The 22,373-nt window shown below is 44.9% G+C and overlaps 1 protein-coding gene across 1 annotated transcript in view; it reads right to left on the bottom strand.

Moving 5' to 3' along the window:
• The window catches only part of LOC121577613 (limb region 1 homolog-like protein), a 37,571-nt gene that overhangs the window by 5,356 nt on the left and 9,842 nt on the right, over positions 1–22,373 (bottom strand). Inside the window, exons 2-15 of the mRNA XM_041891350.2 lie at positions 16,193–16,277; positions 14,385–14,418; positions 14,061–14,200; positions 13,148–13,251; positions 12,834–12,951; positions 12,555–12,623; positions 12,368–12,432; positions 12,199–12,271; positions 11,958–12,041; positions 11,705–11,781; positions 11,512–11,589; positions 2,586–2,750; positions 2,416–2,482; positions 2,124–2,285 (exon numbers count right to left, since the gene is read on the bottom strand). Of these exons, the coding sequence (XP_041747284.2) occupies positions 2,124–2,285; positions 2,416–2,482; positions 2,586–2,750; positions 11,512–11,589; positions 11,705–11,781; positions 11,958–12,041; positions 12,199–12,271; positions 12,368–12,432; positions 12,555–12,623; positions 12,834–12,951; positions 13,148–13,251; positions 14,061–14,200; positions 14,385–14,418; positions 16,193–16,277 (1,321 nt within the window). The remainder of the gene's footprint in view (positions 1–2,123; positions 2,286–2,415; positions 2,483–2,585; positions 2,751–11,511; positions 11,590–11,704; positions 11,782–11,957; positions 12,042–12,198; positions 12,272–12,367; positions 12,433–12,554; positions 12,624–12,833; positions 12,952–13,147; positions 13,252–14,060; positions 14,201–14,384; positions 14,419–16,192; positions 16,278–22,373) is intronic.

The raw sequence follows: 22,373 nt of genomic DNA, 5'->3' as shown, positions 1-22,373 counted from the left end.
AAAGTGGATACTCATGGATGCGCATCGCAATTGTAAAATGTCAACACAATTGGAGACACCACGTCATTTTTGGAGACATGTTATTGACAGTAAACTATTGTAGATGCGACTGCTAACTAAATAAAACATTTTAGCTGGCTAGCTAATCATCTTAGCTAAATGTGGGGCAAACAATTCAGTTATTTACCGTTAATTTGAGGGATTGGGGTGAAAGAAATCGAGTTACATAGTGATACTTTACGATATACTGTATTGACAATATCGCAATATTTTAGCGCTAGTTGGCTGTACCTGCACCAAAACACCATTATTGTTCCTTCATAGCTTGTTCTCAATCTTTTCACATTGGGAGCCAATTTGTTTTCAGGACTTTTATTTCCATGACTGATCAAAACTCGTTCTCATGGCTTTCTGATCCCTCTGCAACAGACATATGGTGCGCAATAAAATCACAGTATCGAATCGCAATACGTATAGAATCATGAGACTCGCAATGCATATATCTTATCGTGAGGTTCCTGGCAATTCCCAGCCCAAGTTCATTTGCCACAACAAATCTCTTCGCTAGCAAACGCGATGTCTTCTCCAAAACGGCAATGTGTCTCCAGCAATGTTTACTTTTTTGACGTTCTATGGCATCTCCACTTTCCAAGCATATATGACCACATGTAATATTTTGGTAAGTGATGCAAATAGTGAACTATGTAGGGCCAGGATGTAAAATATATGTAGCTGCAGCAATTTCTCTTATCTGATATGGTAAGTAATGGGGCTTAATGTATAGCTCCCTAAGAGTTTGACGAACGGGTCCGTGCACGCGATTCCAGATATCTTTACCTCTGAATAAACTGCCTTTATTATACCATATCCACCCTGTCCAAAGTCTCTACTTGGTCTCAGTTCTCCAGTAAACTTGTGATTATCAACACTAACCTCATCGTTGTGGCGGCGGACAGCTAGCCTGTATCCCTCATCCAGTTGAGTGGCAATGTTATTTTTTCGTTCGTACCAATTTTTGGAAAATCCTCGGGTGTAGGACTTTCCGCCTTTAGTAGAAACCTGTTGAATTATTAAATTTGGTCTGGGAGGTCCTAATTGTTTCGTTGCCAATTTATCTTCATTTGTTCGCCGACAAAAAGGAACTTCTTTCAAAGACACAATCCGCTCTTTTCTTAGTTACGTTCATGGTTACGTTACGTATGACGAAAGCGCGTAAGTGCAAGCCCTCAGACACCCATAGAGATTGTATTGAAAGCTCTGAAATTTGAAAAAAATAGATTTTACATGGGAGTCTATGACAGACTTCTGGGAGATTTTCAACCTGACTGAAATCGCCCCAAAAGGGGGGGGAGCTATTTGAAGCACGACTTTAGCCTGATTGGACATTACAACACTGATAACTACTGTTGCCGTGATATAATTGATTAGAAAAAAAATCCCTTCCTTTTCCTGTTTGGCAGTGCGTCGCCCATATCGCCCTATTGAACACACCGCCCCTGGTGACACAGCCTGGGATCGAACCCGGGTCTGTAGTGACACCTCAAGCACTGCGATGCAGTGACTTAGACCGCTGCGCCAATCGTGAGGTCCCGTAAGGCACTACAGAGGGTAGTGCGTACAGCCCAGTACATCACTGGGGCCAAGCTTCCTGCCATCCAGGACCTATATACTAGGCGGTGTCAGAGGAAGGCCCAAAAAATTGTCAAAGACTCCTGTCACCCAAGTCATAGACTGTTCTCTCTGCTACCACACAGCAAGCGGTACTGGAGCGCCAAGTCTAGGTCCAAAAGGCTCCTTAACAGCTTCTACCCCCAAGCCATAAGACTGCTGAACAATTAATCAAATGGCAACCTGGACTATTTTCATTGACTGTACACCCGCACATTGACTTGGTACCGATACCCCCTGTATATAGCCTCATTATTGTTATTTTATGTGTTACTTTTTGTATTTTTATATTTTTATTTTATTTTATTTAGTAAATATTTTTCTTAACTCTATTTTCTTAAAACTGCATTGTTGGTTAAGGGCTTGTAAGTAAGCATTTCACGGTAAGGTCTACACCTTTTGTATTTGGCGCATGTGACAAATGATTTGATTTGATTTGTGTGACCCCCACATACCGAATGCTCTGATGAGTTCCCTCTGTACGGTCCATGTGAGAGTGTTGATCAGACAGGCAGAGGTCAGCCCAGCAAACAGTACGTTATACAGGAAGACGATGTGGAAGTTTCCCAGCCAGTTATACTGACCAAAGTCTCCCAGCAGATCAAACCGGGTGATCCCTGAATCATCAAGATCAAAGGAGAAATATTAAATGATTGTTTAGAAAAAGTATCTATTTGTTTTTATTTTATATATATGTCAGTCCATCATACAACAGCACCTGACACTGATACTCCACTGAAGACTTACCCAGAGTCCTAGAGAATACGGGCAGAGCTGAGCTGAGCACCAATAGAGACACACAGTTCCCAATAATCTGTGAAAAGAGAGAGAGATAGATGGGTTATTAGAGTGCCCAATGGAAGAGAGAGCGAACCGTGTGTATGTGCATGCCAGTGTGTGTGTGTGTGTGTGTGTACCTGTGTCAGTGTGGTGTCCTGCGCACGGGGTCGTAGTCCAGTGAACAGTGGTGAGCTGTAGAAACCCACTACTGAGGAGATCATGAGATACAAGATGAGGACCGCCTGTACTGTAGCCCCTAACGAACCAAACATGGAGAACGAGGCAGCGCCCAGGAGAGGGTCCTTTAAGAAAAGAGAGAGATCCTCTGTTATCCTGTGTTAATACAATTGAATGTCAGTAGTACACACGAGATATAAACTCTGTTTCATAGTGTATATAGGTCTACTACAGAGTACAATTTTATGCTGTACAGTGTTCATAGGCAAGAACTACAGGTATACAAGTAGTGGCTACATATCTTTGTTTGAATTAAATTAGATATTTGCTGAATTATTATTATTATTATTATTATTATTATTATTGTATTTTTTGGGGGGTAGATCAGCTTTAATATTGCAGACAGATTGTAACTTCCATCAATGTAATTGTCTGCATCACCTCCAATCCCCCATATGTTTTTTTTCTCACAAATATATATTTCCCTTTATTACTTTCCAACCCCACCACCCCTTCCCTAATTGGAGTAAACTAGTGAACAACATCGCTCAGGCCTCTACTTCCAGCTTGTACATACTACAGTGAGGGAAAAAAGTATTTTCTCCCCTGCTGATTTTGTACGTTTTCCCACTGACAAAGACATGATCAGTCTATAATTTTAATGGTAGGTTTATTTGAACAGTGAGAGACAGAATAACAACAACAAAATCCAGAAAAACGCATGTCAAAAATGTTATAAATTGATTTGCATTTTAATGAGGTAAATAAGTATTTGACCCCTCTGCAAAACATGACTTAGTACTTGGTGGCAAAACCCTTGTTGGCAATCACAGAGGTCAGACATTTCTTGTAGTTGGCCACCAGGTTTGCACACATCTCAGGAGAGATTTTGTTCCACTCCTCTTTGCAGATCTTCTCCAAGTCATTAAGGTTTCGAGGCTGACGTTTGGCAACTCGAACCTTCAGCTCCCTCCAAAGATTTTCTATGGGATTAAGGTCTGGAGACTGCCTAGGCCACTCCAGGACCTTAATGTGCTTCTTCTTGAGCCACTCCTTTGTTGCCTTGGCCGTGTGTTTTGGGTCATTGTCATGCTGGAATACACATCCACAACCCATTTTCAATGCCCTGGCTGAGGGAAGGAGGTTCTCACCCAAGATTTGACGGTACATGGCCCCGTCCATCGTCCCTTTGATGCGGTGAAGTTGTCCTGTCCCCTTAGCAGAAAAACACCCCCAAAGCATAATGTTTCCACCTCCATGTTTGACGGTGGGGATGGTGTTCTTGGGGTCAAAGGCAGCATTCCTCCTCCTCCAAACACGGCGAGTTGAGTTGATGCCAAAGAGCTCGATTTTTGTCTCATCTGACCAGTTCTCCTCTGAATCATTCAGATGTTCATTGGCAAACTTCAGACGGCCCTGTATATGTGCTTTCTTGAGCAGGGGGACCTTGCGGGCGCTGCAGGATTTCAGTCCTTCACGGCGTAGTATGTTACCAATTGTTTTCTTGGTGACTATGGTCCCAGCTGCCTTGAGATCATTGACAAGATCCTCCCGTGTAGTTCTGGGCTGATTCCTCACCGTTCTCATGATCATTGCAACTCCACGAGGTGAGATCTTGCATGGAGCCCCAGGCCGAGGGAGATAGACAGTTATTTTGTGTTTCTTCCATTTGCGAAGAATCGCACCAACTGTTGTCACCTTCTCACCAAGCTGCTTGGCGATGGTCTTGTAGCCTATTCCAGCCTTGTGTAGGTCTACAATCTTGTCCCTGACATCCTTGGAGAGCTCTTTGGTCTTGGCCATGGTGGAGAGTTTGGAATCTGATTGATTGCTTCTGTGGACAGGTGTCTTTTATACAGGTAACAAACTGAGATTAGGAGCACTCCCTTTAAGAGTGTGCTCCTAATCTCAGCTCGTTACCTGTATAAAAGACACCTGGGAGCCAGAAATCTTTCTGATTGAGAGGGGGTCAAATAATTATTTCCCTCATTAAAATGCAAATAAATTTATAACATTTTTGACATGGATTTTTCTCCCACTGTTCAAATAAACCTACCATTAAAATTATAGACTGATCATTTCTTTGTCAGTGGGCAAACGTACAAAATCAGCAGGGGATCAAATACTTTTTCCCCCTCACTGTATATACATTTTATGGACATATTTTTTGTTTTTACTCCTGAACTTCTTCTACCCTCAACCTCTCCGATCATTTTCATGATGTCCATCCGGTTAGCTTCTATATGCCATATCTTTCTAACTGTGCTCTTTCACAAAAGTTCTCAACCTATAACCTATATACAGTGGGGAGAACAAGTATTTGATACACTGCCGATTTTGCAAAGCATGTAGAGGTCTGTAATTTTTATCATAGGTACACTTCAACTGTGAGAGATGGAATCTAAAAAAAAAATCCAGAAAATCACATTGTATGATTTTTAAGTAATTCATTTGCATTTTATTGCATGACATAAGAATTTGATACATCAGAAAAGCAGAACTTAATATTTGGTACAGAAACCTTTGTTTGCAATTACAGAGATCATACGTTTCCTGTAGGTCTTGACCAGGTTTGCACACACTGCAGCAGGGATTTTGGCCCACTCCTCCATACAGACCTTCTCCAGATCCTTCAGGTTTCGGGGCTGTCGCTGGGCAATACGGACTTTCATCTCCCTCCAAAGATTTTCTATTGGGTTCAGGTCTGGAGACTGGCTAGGCCACTCCAGGACCTTGAGATGCTTCTTACGGAGCCACTCCTTAGTTGCCCTGGCTGTGTGTTTCGGTCGTTGTCATGCTGGAAGACCCAGCCACGACCCATCTTCAATGCTCTTACTGAGGGAAGGAGGTTGTTGGCCAAGATCTCGCGATACATGGCCCCATCCATCCTCCCCTCATTACGGTGCAGTCGTCCTGTCCCCTTTGCAGAAAAGCATCCCCAAAGAATGATGTTTCCACCTCCATGCTTCACGGTTGGGATGGTGTTCTTGGGGTTGTACTCATCCTTCTTCTTCCTCCAAACACGGCGAGTGGAGTTTAGACCAAAAAGCTCTATTTTTGTCTCATCAGACCACATGACCTTCTCCCATTCCTCCTCTGGATCATCCAGATGGTCATTGGCAAACTTCAGATGGGCTGGACATGCGCTGGCTTGAGCAGGGAGACCTTGCGTGTGCTGCAGGATTTTAATCCATGACGGCGTAGTGTGTTACTAATGGTTTTCTTTGAGACTGTGGTCCCAGCTCTCTTCAGGTCATTGACCAGGTCCTGCCGTGTAGTTCTGGGCTGATCCCTCACCTTCCTCATGATCATTGATGCCCCACGAGGTGAGATCTTGCATGGAGCCCTAGACCGATGGTGATTGACCGTCATCTTGAACTTCTTCCATTTTCTAATAATTGCGCCAACAGTTGTTGCCTTCTCACCAAGCTGCTTGCCTATTGTCCTGTAGCCCATCCCAGCCTTGTGCAGGTCTACAATTTTATCCCTGATGTCCTTACACAGCTCTCTGGTCTTGGCCATTGTGGAGAGGTTGGAGTCTGTTTGATTGAGTGTGTGGACAGGTGTCTTTTATACAGGTAACGAGTTCAAACAGGTGCAGTTAATACAGGTAATGAGTGGAGAACAGAAGGGCTTCTTAAAGAAAAACGAACAGGTCTGTGAGAGCCGGAATTCTTACTGGTTGGTAGGTGATCAAATACTTATGTCATGCAACAAAATGCAAATTAATTACTTAAAAATCATACAATGTGATTTTCTGGATTTTTGTTTTAGATTCCGTCTCTCACAGTTGAAGTGTACCTATGATAAAAATTACAGACCTCTACATGCTTTGTAAGTAGGAAAACCTGCAAAATCGGCAGTTTATCAAATACTTGTTCTCCCCACTGTACTTATTATGGACACAGTATGCTTTACATTAGTTATCTTGTTGTTATTAGTTATTGTTAGTTGTTATTAGTCCCATCCTTCAGCTCCATTCAACACCTCCCATCTATCTCTTAACACCATCCATATTGGATTTCTATTTGCCATATATTTTTCAACTGTACTGTGATGTTTCACAAAAGTTCTGAACCCTTCTATTCTCATTGTTTCTACAGATTGTAAATTGAAAATACATTTTTTTGCTAAAAGTATTATTATATAATTGATCGATTGACTATGACTTTTCAGATCACTGTCACGATCGTTGAGAGACGGGTCAGACCAAGGTGCAGCGTGGTATGCGTACATGTTTATTAATAAGAATAAACACTTGACAAAATAACAGAAACAACGAAAACGTGAAGTCCTATGGGCTATACACAAACAAGCCAAACAGGAACACAAACAAGATCCCACAACTAAGGTAGGCAACCAGGCTACTTAAGTATGATCCCCAATCAGAGACAACGAGCGACAGCTGCCTCTGATTGGGAATCACACCCGGCCAAACATAGAAATACTAGAATACAATATAGAAATACAATAACATAGATCTCAAACTGAACTCACACCCTGACCCAACCAACAAGAGTTCTCTAGGTCAGGGCGTGACAGTACCCCCCCCCAACAGTGCGTACTCCGGCCGACCAAACCTGATTCATTAGGGGAGGGTCCGGGTGGGCATTCAGCCTCGGAGGCGGCTCCGGCTCCGGGCATGACGACCTCTCCCTCTCTGCCTCCCGTTGCGCCCCTGGTCTGGTCCTCGGCGCGATGCTTCCCCTCTCCTTCCTCCCACGATGCACCAAGCCCTGTCTGGACCCTGGTGTGGGAGACCCCGAACCTGGAGAGGGGCTGACTTCTGGGTCTGGAGTGGAGCCACTGACCGGAGCTGAACTGGACCCCGGTGGAGCGGACTGCTCTGGCTCCAGTGTGGAACCGCTGACCGGAGCTGGACTGGGCACCGGTAGAGCGGACTGCTCTGTCTCCGGAGTGGAGCCGCTGACCGGGGCTGAACTGGACCCCGGTGGAGCGGACTGCCCTGGCTCCGGAGTAGAACCACTGACCGGAGCTGGACTAGGCACCGGTGGAGCGGACTACTCTGGCTCCGGAGTGGAACCGCTGACCGGAGCTGGACTAGGCACCGGTGGAGCGGACTGCTCTGGCTCCGGAGTGGAGCCGCTGACCGGAGCTGGACTCGGCACCGGTGGAGCGGACTGCTCTGGCTCCGGAGTGGAACCGCTGACCGGAGCGGGACTGGGAACACGCACCACTGGTCTGGTGCGAGGAGCAGGCACGGGCCGTGCCGGACTAGATACACGCACCACTGGTTTGGTGCGGGGAGCAGGCACGGGTCATGCCGGACTGGAGACACGCACCACTGGTTTGGTGTGAGGAGCAGGCACGGGCCGTGCCGGACTGGATACACGCACCACTGGTTTGGTGCGGGGAGCAGGTACGGGGCGTACTGGGCTAGCGACACGCACCACTGGTTTGGTGCGGGGAGCAGGTACGGGCCGTACCGGACTGGATACGCGCACCACTGGTTTGGTGCGGGGAGCAGGCACGGGTCATGCCGGACTGGAGACACGCACCACTGGTTTGGTGTGAGGAGCAGGCACGGGCCGTGCCGGACTGGATACACGCACCACTGGTTTGGTGCGGGGAGCAGGTACGGGGCGTACTGGGCTAGCGACACGCACCACTGGTTTGGTGCGGGGAGCAGGTACGGGCCGTACCGGACTGGATACGCGCACCACTGGTTTGGTGCGGGGAGCAGGTACGGGGCGTACCGGGCTGGCGACACGCACCACAGGTTTGGTGCAGGGAGCAGGTACGGGCCGTACTGGACTGGATACACGCACCGCTGGTTTGGTGCGGGGAGCAGGAACGGGGCGTACCGGGCTGGCGACACGCACCACTGGTTTGGTGCGGGGAGAAGGTACGGGCCGTACTGGACTGGATACACGCACCGCTGGTTTGGTGCGGGGAGCAGGTACGGGGCGTACCGGGCTGGCGACAGGCACCACTGGTTTGGTGCGAGGAGCTGGCACATGCCGTACCGGGCTGTGGAGGCGCACTGGAGGTCTGGAGCGTAGAGCTGACACAACCCGTCCTGGCTGGATGCCCACTTCCGCACGGTACGTGCGTGGCGTTAGCACAGGACGCACTGGGCTGTGAACGCGCACTGGAGACACAGTACGTAGAACCACCGCAGGATATGCTGGACCGAGGAGGCGTACTGGAGACCAGGAGCGTTGAGCCGGCACAACCCGTCCTGGCTGGATGCCCATTTTCGCACGGCACGTGCATGGCGCTAGCACAGGACGCACTGGACTGTGCAGGCGCACTGGCGACACAGTGCGTATCTCCACATAACACAGAGCCTGCACGGTCACACGCTTCTTAGCGTGAATACAGGGAGTTGGCTCTGCTCTGAACCCTGGCTCCGCCAACCACCCTGTGTGCCCCCCAATTTTTTTTTATTGGGGCTGCTTCTCTGGCTTTCTTCGTGACCGAGTCCTTTTGAGTCGCCGTTTCTCCTCTCCTGCCTGGGCTTCCTCCTTCGCCCAGGGTCCTCTACCAGCCAATATCTCCTCCCAAGTCCAAAATGTCTTTCCCACCTGTGTCCAGGGTGTCTGCTGCTCCTGGGCACGCTACTTGGTTCGTTGGTGGTGGGATCTTCTGTCACGATCGTTGAGAGACGGGTCAGACCAAGGTGCAGCGTGGTATGCGTACATGTTTATTAATAAGAATAAACACTTGACAAAATAACGAAAACGTGAAGTCCTATGGGCTATACACACAACAAGCCAAACAGGAACACAAACAAGATCCCACAACTAAGGTAGGCAACCAGGCTACTTAAGTATGATCCCCAATCAGAGACAATGAGCGACAGCTGCCTCTGATTGGGAATCACACCCGGCCAAACATAGAAATACAAATACTAGAATACAACATAGAAATACAATAACATACAGTGGGGGAAAAAAGTATTTAGTCAGCCACCAATTGTTCAAGTTCTCCCACTTAAAAAGATGAAAGAGGCCTGTAATTTTCATCATAGGTACACGTCAACTATGACAGACAAAATGAGGAAATTTTTTTCAGAAAATCACATTGTAGGATTTTAATGAATTTATTTGCAAATTATGGTGGAAAATAAGTATTTGGTCAATAACAAAAGTTTCTCAATACTTTGTTATATACCCTTTGTTGGCAATGACACAGGTCAAACGTTTTCTGTAAGTCTTCACAAGGTTTTCACACACTGTTGCTGGTATTTTGGCCCATTCCTCAGATCTCCTCTAGAGCAGTGATGTTTTGGGGCTGTCGCTGGGCAACACGGACTTTCAACTCCCTCCAAAGATTTTCTATGGGGTTGAGATCTGGAGACTGGCTAGGCCACTCCAGGACCTTGAAATGCTTCTTACGAAGCCACTCCTTCGTTGCCCGGGCAGTGTGTTTGGGATCATTGTCATGCTGAAAGACCCAGCCACGTTTCATCTTCAATGCCCTTGCTGATGGAAGGAGGTTTTCACTCAAAATCTCACGATACATGGCCCCATTCATTCTTTCCTTTACATGGATCAGTCGTCCTGGTCCCTTTGCAGAAAAACAGCCCCAAAGCATGATGTTTCCACCCCCATGCTTCACAGTAGGTATGGTGTTCTTTGGATGCAACTCAGCATTCTTTGTCCCCCAAACACGACGAGTTGAGTTTTTACCAAAAAGTTATATTTTGGTTTCATCTGACCATATGACATTCTCCCAATCCTCTTCTGGATCATCCAAATGCACTCTAGCAAACTTCAGACGGGCCTGGACATGTACTGGCTTAAGCAGGGGGACACGTCTGGCACTGCAGGATTTGAGTCCCTGGCGGCGTAGTGTGTTACTGATGGTAGGCTTTGTTACTTTGGTCCCAGCTCTCTGCAGGTCATTCACTAGGTCCCCCCGTGTGGTTCTGGGATTTTTGCTCACCGTTCTTGTGATCATTTTGACCCCACGGGGTGAGATCTTGCGTGGAGCCCCCAGATCGAGGGAGATTATCAGTGGTCTTGTATGTCTTCCATTTCCTAATAATTGCTCCCACAGTTGATTTCTTCAAACCAAGCTGCTTACCTATTGCAGATTCAGTCTTCCCAGCCTGGTGCAGGTCTACAATTTTGTTTCTGGTGTCCTTTGACAGCTCTTTGGTCTTGGCCATAGTGGAGTTTGGAGTGTGACTGTTTGAGGTTGTGGACAGGTGTCTTTTATACTGATAACAAGTTCAAACAGGTGCCATTAATACAGGTAACGAGTGGAGGACAGAGGAGCCTCTTAAAGAAGAAGTTACAGGTCTGTGAGAGCCAGAAATCTTGCTTGTTTGTAGGTGACCAAATACTTATTTTCCACCATAATTTTCAAATAAATTCATTAAAAATCCTACAGTGATTTTCTTGGATTTTTTTTCTCAATTTGTCTGTCATAGTTGACGTGTACCTATGATGAAAATTACAGGCCTCTCTCATCTTTTTAAGTGGGAGAACTTGCACAATTGGTGGCTGACTAAATACTTTTTTTCCCCAATGTAGATCTCAAACTGAACTCACACCCTGACCCAACCAACAAGAGTTCTCTAGGTCAGGGCGTGACAATCACCCAGTAGTGCTATGTGCAGGGTTAGCTCCAGGTAAATATTGCAATCCTTCAGCCATTCCTGGACCTGTGACCAAAAACAACCTACAAATGGACAGTACCAAAACAAATGATCTAATGATTCTGTCTCTTCACAGCAAAATCTGCAGAGCTGGGAAGATTGTATCCCCCATATAAATAACATTATAATGGTAGCAAGAATTTTGTATAATAATTTAAATTAAAAAATTCTAAGTTTTGAATCCGGCGTCGTTTTGCGTATCAGTTTATAAACACATAATTATTAGTAATTGCTTGTAAAGGAAAGCATCCCCTCACCTCCATCCCGCGAGGCATAGCTGTCTCATCAAACAGCAACTCCACCACATGGTAACACACAATGAGCACACACACCACCTGGGAAAGAGAATAACACACACACAGCCAATCAGAACACACTCATTTTGTATGAGGAAGTGGTGTCAGGTGTATGCCCGCAGGTGATGTCAGTGGTGAGTCTGACTCTCCTCACCGTTAGAGCCAACAGCAACAGCATGGCCAATGGGTATCCTAGGTTACGCTGCCATGGTGACACTCTCTTCCATATGTCTGAAGGCAAAAAACAGAAATCCAGAATTAGTGTCTTTCTATCTGTTGGAGATTTTTCTGACCATGTGACCCGACCAGGACAAACTCCAGGCCCTAATTATAGCCAAACGTTTTCCTGGCCATGCCTCGTGGCATAGGACATGTTGTGCGTCTTTATGAAAGTCAGTAGTTCCTACCCAGAGCAATCCACCTGGCCTGAATGTTGAAGAACCGGTTCCTCAGAACCTCTGCATTCACATTAATCCAACACGAGGTCCCACCTGCAGAGAGAGAGAGGTGTAATTTTGTGATCAGCTTTTATTCAATATTCCCTTTAAAGAGACATCGCATCACTTGAATTCTGCATGGAATGGACAAATTATGGCATAAAATGGACATACGTTATATCATATATATGTGTTATGTAATGGAACTAACTAGTGAGTTTCCTGGATAAAGAGGCCTCTTCAAACTCAGCGCAACTCATTGTCTCGTCAAGGTCCTCCAGCAGCTGAGGATGGAAGACGTTCAGGGAGTCAGACCAGCACACACATACTGTACATACCAACACCATACACTGACATGAGTCTCACACAGACACACTCACCTTTGGTTTGACCAGTAGGCTTCCTGTGATGCTGAACATGCGCGATAATCCCAGAGGAGTGCATACTGTGGGAGACAGGGGATACATTTATATATTATATAATACACAGGCATCACAGAGAGAAATCTCACATATACACAATGCCAATTGGCTGGGATACTCATGGGTAAACATGTACTGTACTTACACAACAGCAGCAGGACTCCGAACAAGGAAATGCAGCAGTACAGATAAGGCAGGTAATACTCCCACAGATCTGACAGACAGAACACAGAACACATTTTAGAGTAATTTAGGAATTAAACTTACATTGCACATTTTCAGTTAACAACGCCAACAGACAAAATATGTAAAGAGGTGGAAGTTAAAAGACAAAAATCACATAAAACAGGTTATGAAAGTCACATAACAGGGGGAGAGAACAAGAGAGAGAGAGAGGGGAGAAGGAGTAGAGGGGTTGTTTTACCGTAAAGACTGGCCATATTATCATCAAGTATGGCTGATGCCACCCACACCATCCCCAGTACCAGCAGGGTCAGGAGGAAGAGGACTACTGCTGTCTCATACAGACGGGCCATCACACCCTGTGTACAGAGAGTATAGAAACATTATACCACATGTTATATATATACTGTACATGATGCTTTATCACTAACCTCTTCCCAGATATGTATGTGCTTTAGCCAACTCATCCCAATCATCATGTCATGACAACAATACTCAGGGGATTTGGCTCAAGCACATCTTCTAACCAGTCTGCTCTGTCACTGAAGCAGGTACCTTTTTGGATCCAGCGAAGCCCTCAGACTCAGTGAAGAAGTAGGCAAAGGGCAGGAGGAAGACCAGGGAGAGGTTGGAGAAGAGGAAGACTAGATTCCACAGTCCTGCATTGAGAGATGGGGACAGACAGTGTTTTAGACAGTGAGAGGCTCTCTCTCTCCCACAGGCGGCCGGTGGCACCTTAATTGGGGAGGACGGGCTCGAAGGGAAAGGGGATACCTAGTCAGTTGCACAACTGAATGCATTCAAGGGAAATCTGTCTTCCACTTTTAACCAGGTGGGTGGCTGCCTTGATCAATGTCCACATCATCGGTGCCCAGGGAGCAGTTGTTGTTGGGGGTTAACTGCCTTGCTCAAGTGCAGAACGGCAGATGTTTTCCACCTAGCCGGCTCTGGGATTCGAACCAGTAACTATTTGATTACTGGCCCAACGCTCTTAAACGCCAGGCTACCTTCCGCCCGCCATAGTAATGGCTGGAATGGAATAAATTGAATGGTATCGAGCACATCAAACACATGGTTTCCATGTATTAGTTATCATTCCATTCACGCCATTATTATGAGCTGTCCTCCCCTCTACATGCTATAGTCTTCTGATTACATTTCACTAACAGTCAGTTTTAAAAGTTGAAAGTTCTGAGGAGCTCATATCGGCAGTCTTTTTTATCATCATCACTGAGTAAATGTCATATTTGCTCCCTTGTAACCTGGGGTGGACTGTAATTTTTCTCTGAACAAATTAAATAGGAATAAAAAGCAAATATGTGAAGCATGTGCACTGAGAAGATCTTTCATCAGCACAGGACCTCAAACCACGTACAAATGTCTGCATGCATTAGGTGTGTCTGGCAACGTGTGTGTTAGCGTAACTGTGTGTGTGAGTATGTTCATTTAGGGGCTTGTGTGTGTTTACCGTGTATAAGAGATCCGTTAAGCCACTGCATGTAGTAGCTCTGTGGGAAGGAGAGCAGGACCTCATTGGACAAGATGGAGAGAGGTAGGAGTAGGACAGTGCCCATAGAGACAGAGAGAGTGAACGTACAGAGACACAGCCTATAGAAAGGCAGAGAGAAAGAGGGGGAGAGAGAAAAATAGATTTTACAAAAAGAAGCCGCATTCCCATATGACACATATAAATATAAAATATTTAGGTACAGTATATTGGTTTTCTGACATTCTGTGGCAGATATAGATATGATCGGTGGTAATAAAGCCTCTATTGTTCAAAGTTACTTACGCAATTTTGTTGACTGTTGCATCTTCGCTGTCATCTATAATTTAAAGCACACAACACAATTATTAGTATGGCTTTCAGAAAGAGGAATACGTGTGTGGGGGGGAGGGGGCAGACCGGCTGGGCAAGAAGCTGGGAACCTGATAAAAGACAAGACCTCCTTCCCCAAAATGTCCTAAAGGGCGACAAGCACATGTTGCTCAACTGTCACAAACACCTGCAGGCTAAAACTGTTCTTGGAGTAACAACTATAATCAACAAACATGTTTGCACATGTGTGGAAAAGTGTTTTTGTGTGTGATCAAGCAAAGCAAATTATTGTGTACATACAGTGTGTGTGTGTTTATGCTGCAGGCTACAAACCAGGAACTGGCAATACTAGGTTCTTTACAAAAGCAGGAAATGTAATTGCCCAAAAGTAAAACGCCAACCCTTATCACAGTACAGTAATACATTGTTCGAAGATCTCTGTACCCCATGTGTGTATATGTGTGTGGCCCTGATTTGTGACTGATCATGATATTGATCAGAAATGTCAGCTGTTTCCAACAACTGAACAAATCAGTGCACAATTTAGTATGCATGTGCAAGTGTTGGGAAAAGGGTTGAGGGTGGTATTGAACAATTTGCTAACCCCACTCATTACGATGAAGAATGTAGTCCTAAAAACTGAAGGATGATCATATTTAACACAGGCTTTGAAGTTCAGGCTTATTTTGTATCCCATTGTTTTGTACCAGCAAAAGAAGACAGGCTATCAAAAGTGCAGAGTCCTTTGTTGGTTAAAGTAAAAACCCATGGATCGCTCTGTTTCCCCCTCACTTCTTTCTCTCTCTCTCTGGTTTCGTACATGGTTTGAAATCACACTACACAAGAGAGATTACTAGAATGAAACTATAGCCAGAAACATCTGGTTTGTGAAAACCCCTATTCCCAACACCCATATTCATTACTGGCTCCCCACTGGTTGTCCACGGGGTGCTGCGGACCCTACATTCCTGACTGGGTGGGAGCTGGTTGTGTGTATGTGTGTGAGTTTGTGCGTGCCTGTCCAAGTGTGTGTGTGGGGTTGTTGTGCACTTTGTCTGCCCTACGGACAGTATTATAATCCCAGGGGAACATTCCTTGCAGATTAGAAATGATGCAAACAATTAATTTGCTACAACCCAACATCTATCTACAATATTAAAGCTACCGTCCCCCAATTTTTTAAAATTATAATAATAATAAAAATAACATTCCTTGCGCCTCTTACCCTGTCTAACAGGACAGAGAATCCGGGTGGCCGAGGGAGGGGGGCAACAGGGGGAGGTTGCATAACAGGCTCTGGCTGTAATTTGTACCAGAGTGTATTTTGGAAAGCGTCCCGTCCGCCATACCAATGCTTGCTGTCAATTCCTGACGCAAACATACACTCACAAGTGAGGTGATGGGGTTGCTGCAGTTAAAAACACCCTAGCTCGTGCACATGCACACACACATAAATTAACAAGTTATTATGGCCCCTTCATGGTAAACAGCAACTTGTTTATGTTGATATGCAAAACCTATACGCAGAAGTGTGAAGTAATGGCAAACATATGCTGAGATATGCATTTATATACTGTATATGTCCATCCTGGCTGTAGTACAACACCCACATGTACAGGACCAAAGGAGGATATTGGCAGACATACAGAAATACCAACAGTCTAATCATTGACTTTTACAGTTAATCAGTAGAGTGCTGAGCTGCAGAAACCCAGCAGACCTTGCAGTCTGTGACCTGACCTCCACTCCCCTGACATTTGACCTCACAGACTCACACGTACCTATGGTGAACTCAGTGTTCCTCTTGTAGTGGGTGATGACCAGATAGGAGACGATGTAGAGACCGATGAAAAGCAGGACACGGATCTGTGGAGAAAATAACACTGAGATCAATGATCAGGATCAAGCTTCCTATGATTAATTTTTTGGAATAAGTCAGCCATCCTTTATTATTCAATTATTTGTTTTATCATCTCTATTTTCATGTATAAAGACAAGAATTCACTCTACAGAGAAAATCCATACAATGCTGCTGTAGACCCTGAGTGGGTTCACGCAGGGCAAACAAACACCAGAGAAAGTCTTCAAGTTGTCAGGTCCTCTCTGTCACACTAACACAGATGGTTTACAGGCAGGCTTTTCACCCTCCAGCTGGTTCATCAAGATGTGACCCCAATGATCTCAGAGATGACTGAGTTGATAATCTCCCTCTCTGTTACCTTCACTGTGTTTATCTTTTCTATGGTTGCAGAGGGACATCATGCACGCCCTAATTAATGGAACATTATCAAAGCTGGATGTCTTCATACTCTCAAAGAGAATACAGTGAGGGAAAAAAGTATTTGATCCCCTGCTGATTTTGTACGTTTGCCCACTGACAAAGAAATTATCAGTCTATAATTTTAATGGTAGGTTTATTTGAACAGTGAGAGACAGAATAACAACAAACACGCATGTCAAAAATGTTATAAATTGATTTGCATTTTAATGAGGGAAATAAGTATTTGACCCCCTCTCAATCAGAAAGATTTCTGGCTCCCAGGTGTCTTTTATACAGGTAACGAGCTGAGATTAGGAGCACACTCTTAAAGGGAGTGCTCCTAATCTCAGTTTGTTACCTGTATAAAAGACACCTGTCCACAGAAGCAATCAATCAATCAGATTCCAAACTCTCCACCATGGCCAAGACCAAAGAGCTCTCCAAGGATGTCAGGGACAAGATTGTAGACCTACACAAGGCCGGAATGGGCTACAAGACCATCGCCAAGCAGCTTGGTGAGAAGGTGACAACAGTTGGTGCGATTATTCACAAATGGAAGAAACACAAAAGAACTGTCAATCTCCCTCGGCCTGGGGCTCCATGCAAGATCTCACCTCGTGGATTTGCAATGATCATGAGAACGGTGAGGAATCAGCCCAGAACTACACGGGAGGATCTTGTCAATGATCTCAAGGCAGCTGGGACCATAGTCACCAAGAAAACAATTGGTAACACACTACGCCGTGAAGGACTGAAATTCTGCAGCGCCCGCAAGGTCCCCCTGCTCAAGAAAGCACATATACAGGCCCGTCTGAAGTTTGCCAATGAACATCTGAATGATTCAGAGGAGAACTGGGTGAAAGTGTTGTGGTCAGATGAGACCAAAATGGAGCTCTTTGGCATCAACTCAACTCGCCGTGTTTGGAGGAGGAATGCTGCCTACGACCCCAAGAACACCATCTCCACTGTCAAACATGGAGGTGGAAACATTATGCTTTGGGGGTGTTTTTCTGCTAAGGGGACAGGACAACTTCACCGCATCAAAGGGCCGATGGACGGGGCCATGTACCGTCAAATCTTGGGTGAGAACCTCCTTCCCTCAGCCAGGGCATTGAAAATGGGCCGTGGATGGGTATTCCAGCATGACAATGACCCAAAACACACGGCCAAGGCAACAAAGGAGTGGCTCAAGAAGAAGCACATTAAGGTCATGGAGTGGCCTAGCCAGTCTCCAGACCTTAATCCCATAGAAAATCTGTGGAGGGTGCTGAAGGTTCGAGTTGCCAAACGTCAGCCTCGAAACCTTAATGACTCGGAGATGATCTGCAAAAAGGAGTGGGACAAAATCCCTCCTGAGATGTGTGCAAACCTGGTGGCCAACTACAAGAAACGTCTGACCTCTGTGATTGCCAACAAGGGTTTTGCCACCAATTACTAAGTCATGTTTTGCAGAGGGGTCAAATACTTATTTCCCTCATTAAAATGCAAATCAATTTATAACATTTTTGACATAGGTTTTTCTGGATTTTTTTGTTGTTATTCTGTCTCTCAATGTTCAAATAAACCTACCTTTAAAATTATAGACTGATCATTTCTTTGTCAGTGGGCAAACGTACAAAATCAGCAGGGGATCATATACTTTTTTCCCTCACTGTACAACATGGATAAGACTGGACATGCACATAGCCTCAAACCTGCCTTCAGGAGGCACTGCCTAATTCATGTGAACTAATCACTGATCTGTAGCATCAAGTTGAACTCTGCCTTCTCTCCCTTTACAACAAAATGAAGTTTGCCTTTATTTTCTGAAAACTGAATTTCCCTGTTAAAATGCATTACAGATGTTGAATTACAACATTGAAGTGGATATCTAGTTAGGAAATGAAGGTTTTGGCAATCTGTGGTTTTATAACAGGGTCATCAGGGGTTGTTCTATAGTAGACAGATGATAGGGGGTCAGATGAGAGGGGGTCAGATGAGAGGGGGTCAGATGAGAGGGGGTCAGATGAGAGGGGGTCAAAATGAGAGGGAGTCAGATGATCAGGATTACCATATTAAGCAACGAGAGATGATTAAGCAACGTCAGATGATCAGGATTACCATATTAAGCAACGAGAGAGTGGAGACCGGTTGGGATTACAAATGAAACCACCAACATAACAAACAAAATCCTCACCCCCTATAAAACATTTGACATTTTAGTCATTTAGCAGACAATCTTATCCAGAGCAATTAGGGTTAAGTGCCTTGCTCAAGGGTACATCAACAGATTTCTCAGGGGATTCAACCAGCAACCTTTCGGTTCCTGGCCCAATGCTCTTAAAGGAAAATTACACCCCAAAACTATATGTTGGTATTTGTTTCATTAGTCCATTGTTGACATGGCCCCAAAATGTTTTGCTTGTCAGCAATCAAGTTTTCAAGATATGTAACTTTCAAAATACAGAAATCATCCCCATATGATGCATTTTGCTAGGCTACCTGATATTTTATTGAATGGGAGACAATATTCTTACAATTTGGAAACTAGGAATGGTAGCAGTTCTGTGCCAGTTTCAAAGCAACATATCCCCACCCTGGTCTGTATAATGCAATCAGGTTACGGATAACAGAGAGAGAAAAATATAACTATATCATAAATATTACATAAGGAGATAGCTACCTCTGATCTCAGAGATAAGCACATTTTAATGTTCTGTTCGAGAATCTTCTGGTCTAATTAAACACTCCAATATAACATGTTAATACTTTAATAAGCAGTGATTATATTAATCACTAACTATGTTTAGCTGTTTTTATAGCCCTCTCAAATAGTAGGCTACAGCATACAGCCATTTACAGAGGACATCAAGGACAGCACAAATACAGGGAGAGAATATGACACAACATAAAGGGGATTTAATTGAGGGGATGAGAAGAACTGTGCACAGACTTCAATTGTTTTTCATCTTATAGAGAGTAACATAGAAACAGGGCTACATCCTATAACTGTAAATGTTAGAAATGTGGGAAATCCTATCTGAATTTGATAATTGCTATAGGGAGATAATCTATGTCTGTGATGATAATTACGGAACACAATTACAAATAATTTGTAGACTGCAAATTGACCGCAAGAAGCTCAAACAGATGTAATGTTTGACTACGATCACGTGTCTCTCTATAATGCGTGGGAATACTTGGGAACAGATTTCTTAAATTAAAATCACTTGGAACTGATTTCCTGGTGTTTTGACAGTATTTTATGCCCAGAAATAAAAATATATATAAATAAACTTGAGGGGGCAAAATAAAACCACCCGCATACCAAATTCGTATTAAGTGTGAATTGACATCCTTCCCTTTCCAGCTTGCCAGTCTTTTTTGGAGTCTAATAAATCTACTGGCAGAAACAATGTGTTAATGTCACTGCAATTGTACCAGAGTTGAGTTGCAGGCTTAGTTGTATACAAGTAAGAGCTTTGTTAGAGCAATGGACCACAATATAGTATGTAACTGCAGCAAGTGCCTAATAACAACTTAATTTCCCAACCTGAACGACAATGCCACAGTAACACAGTGCTCCCAAATAGCCAACTGAGACATTCAGAAGCTTTAATACATAACGTGTGACTTAAAATTCCAGTCCTTGGCCAGTACTCAGATACAGGCTGAAGAATAGTGTACTATAGCTGGACTGAAACAGGCCTAGGCTTTCAGGCAGTTCAAAGAGAATGGAGTGCATGCTGGGCAGTGTGAGGATTCGTGGAGTTAGGGGTTTTAAATCCACTGACTATAAAGCTGTAAGGTCTATGAGAACTTTGATGGAGAGATGTGGGAGTGTGGGGGAGAGGACAAAGCCCATTTCACAATGCCTAACCAGCTAATGCCCAACACGCTCACAGCCCAAACAGCTCATGCACAGCACACTAATAACCCAAACAAAAGCTCTACTCTGTATGAGAGCAAACTGCCAACAAATGGTAGTCAGAGAAAATTGAGAACCATGGAGGGTTCACAGCATATACAAGCAGCATATACGGAAAAATAAATGGCCTAGTTTCAGTTTTAAATTGAGCCTCCCATCCCAACAAACAGAGTCATCATGTTTAGTCACAACAAGACAGTCCTTTGTGAAGGACAAAACACCACAGGCCTTTATAGTTATTCTCCCCCTGTCCTGATTATCCTCATCTTTCACTTTCCTATCTGCTCCAGTCCGTGATAGACAGACTGACAGACAGAGCCCCACTGAGGGCACCTTCACCTGCTCTAGTCCAGTGGACTACAGTGTTCCCTGTCTCAGCTCTGACACACATTCCCTTCCCTATCCGTCTGTCTGTCCCCACCTACACTATATATACAAAAGTATGTGGACACCCCTTCAAATTAGTGGATTCTGCTATTTCAGCCACACCCGTTGCTGACAGGTGTATAAAATCTAGCACACAGCCATGCAATCTCCATAGACAAACATTGGCAGTAGAATGACTTTCAATGTGGCACTGTCATAGGATTCCACCTTTCCAACAAGTCAGTTCATCAAATTTCTGTCCAGCTAGAGCTGCCCCGGTCAACTGTAAGTGCTGATATTTGAAGTAGAAATGTCTAGGAGCAACAACGGCTCAGCCGCGAAGTGGTAGGCCACACAAGCTCACAGAACGGGGCCGCTGAGTGCTGAAGCACGTAGCGTGTAAAAATCATCTGTCCTTGGTTACAACACTCACTACCGAGTTCCAAACAATCTCTGGAAGCAACGTCAGCACAATAACTGTTTGTTGGCAGCTTCATGAAATGGGTTTACATGGCCGAGCAGCCGCACACAAGCCTAAGATCACCATGCGCAATGCCAAGTGTCGGCTGGAGTGGTGTAAAGCTTGCCGCCATTGAATCACGCTTCACCATCTGGCAGTCCGACGGATGAATCTGGGTTTGGCGGATGCCAGGAAAATGCTACCTGCCCGTATGCATATTGCCAACTGTAAAGTTTGGTGGAGGTGGAATAATGGTCTGGGGCTGTTTTCCATGGTTTGGGCTAGGCCCGTTAGTTCCAGTGAAGGGAAATCTTAACTCTACAGCATACAATGCCATTCTAGACGATTCTGTGCTTCCAACTTTGTGGAAACAGTTTGGGGAAGGCACTTCTCAGTTTCAGCATGACAATGCCCCCGTGCACAAAGCGAGGTCCATACAGAAATGGTTTGTCGAGATCGGTGTGGAAGAACTTGACTAACCTGCACAGAGCCCTGACCTCAATCCCATCAAACACCTTTGGGATGAATTGGAACGCCGACTGTGAGACAGGCATAATCGCCCAACTTCAGTGCCCGACCTCACTAATGCTCTTGTGGCTGAATGGAAGCAAGTCCCCACAGCAATGTTCCAACATCTAGTGGAAAGCCTTCCCAGAAGAGTGGAGGCTGTTATAGCAGCAAAGTGGGGACCAACTCCATATTAATGCCCATGATTTTGGAATGAGATGTTCAACGAGCAGGTGTCCACATACTTTTGGTCATGTAGTGTATATGTCTGTCCCCACCTGTATATCTATCTGTCCACCTGTCATTCTGCCTTTATTTCTCTGTATGTTTTTCTTTGTCTTTCTGCCCTTTACATCAGAAATGTTTTCTCACTCTCTCAGTCTGGCGCTCTCCTCCTCTCTGCAATTGGGTTAACACTCAGGTTAGGGTACGCTGCCCGCCCACTAGACAAACCCAAGTCAT

The sequence above is a fragment of the Coregonus clupeaformis genome, chromosome 12, assembly GCF_020615455.1.
Source record: "Coregonus clupeaformis isolate EN_2021a chromosome 12, ASM2061545v1, whole genome shotgun sequence".
NCBI lineage: Eukaryota > Metazoa > Chordata > Actinopteri > Salmoniformes > Salmonidae > Coregonus > Coregonus clupeaformis.
Note: the sequence above shows the minus strand (reverse complement) of the source record. Positions and strands in the feature narration are given on the sequence as shown.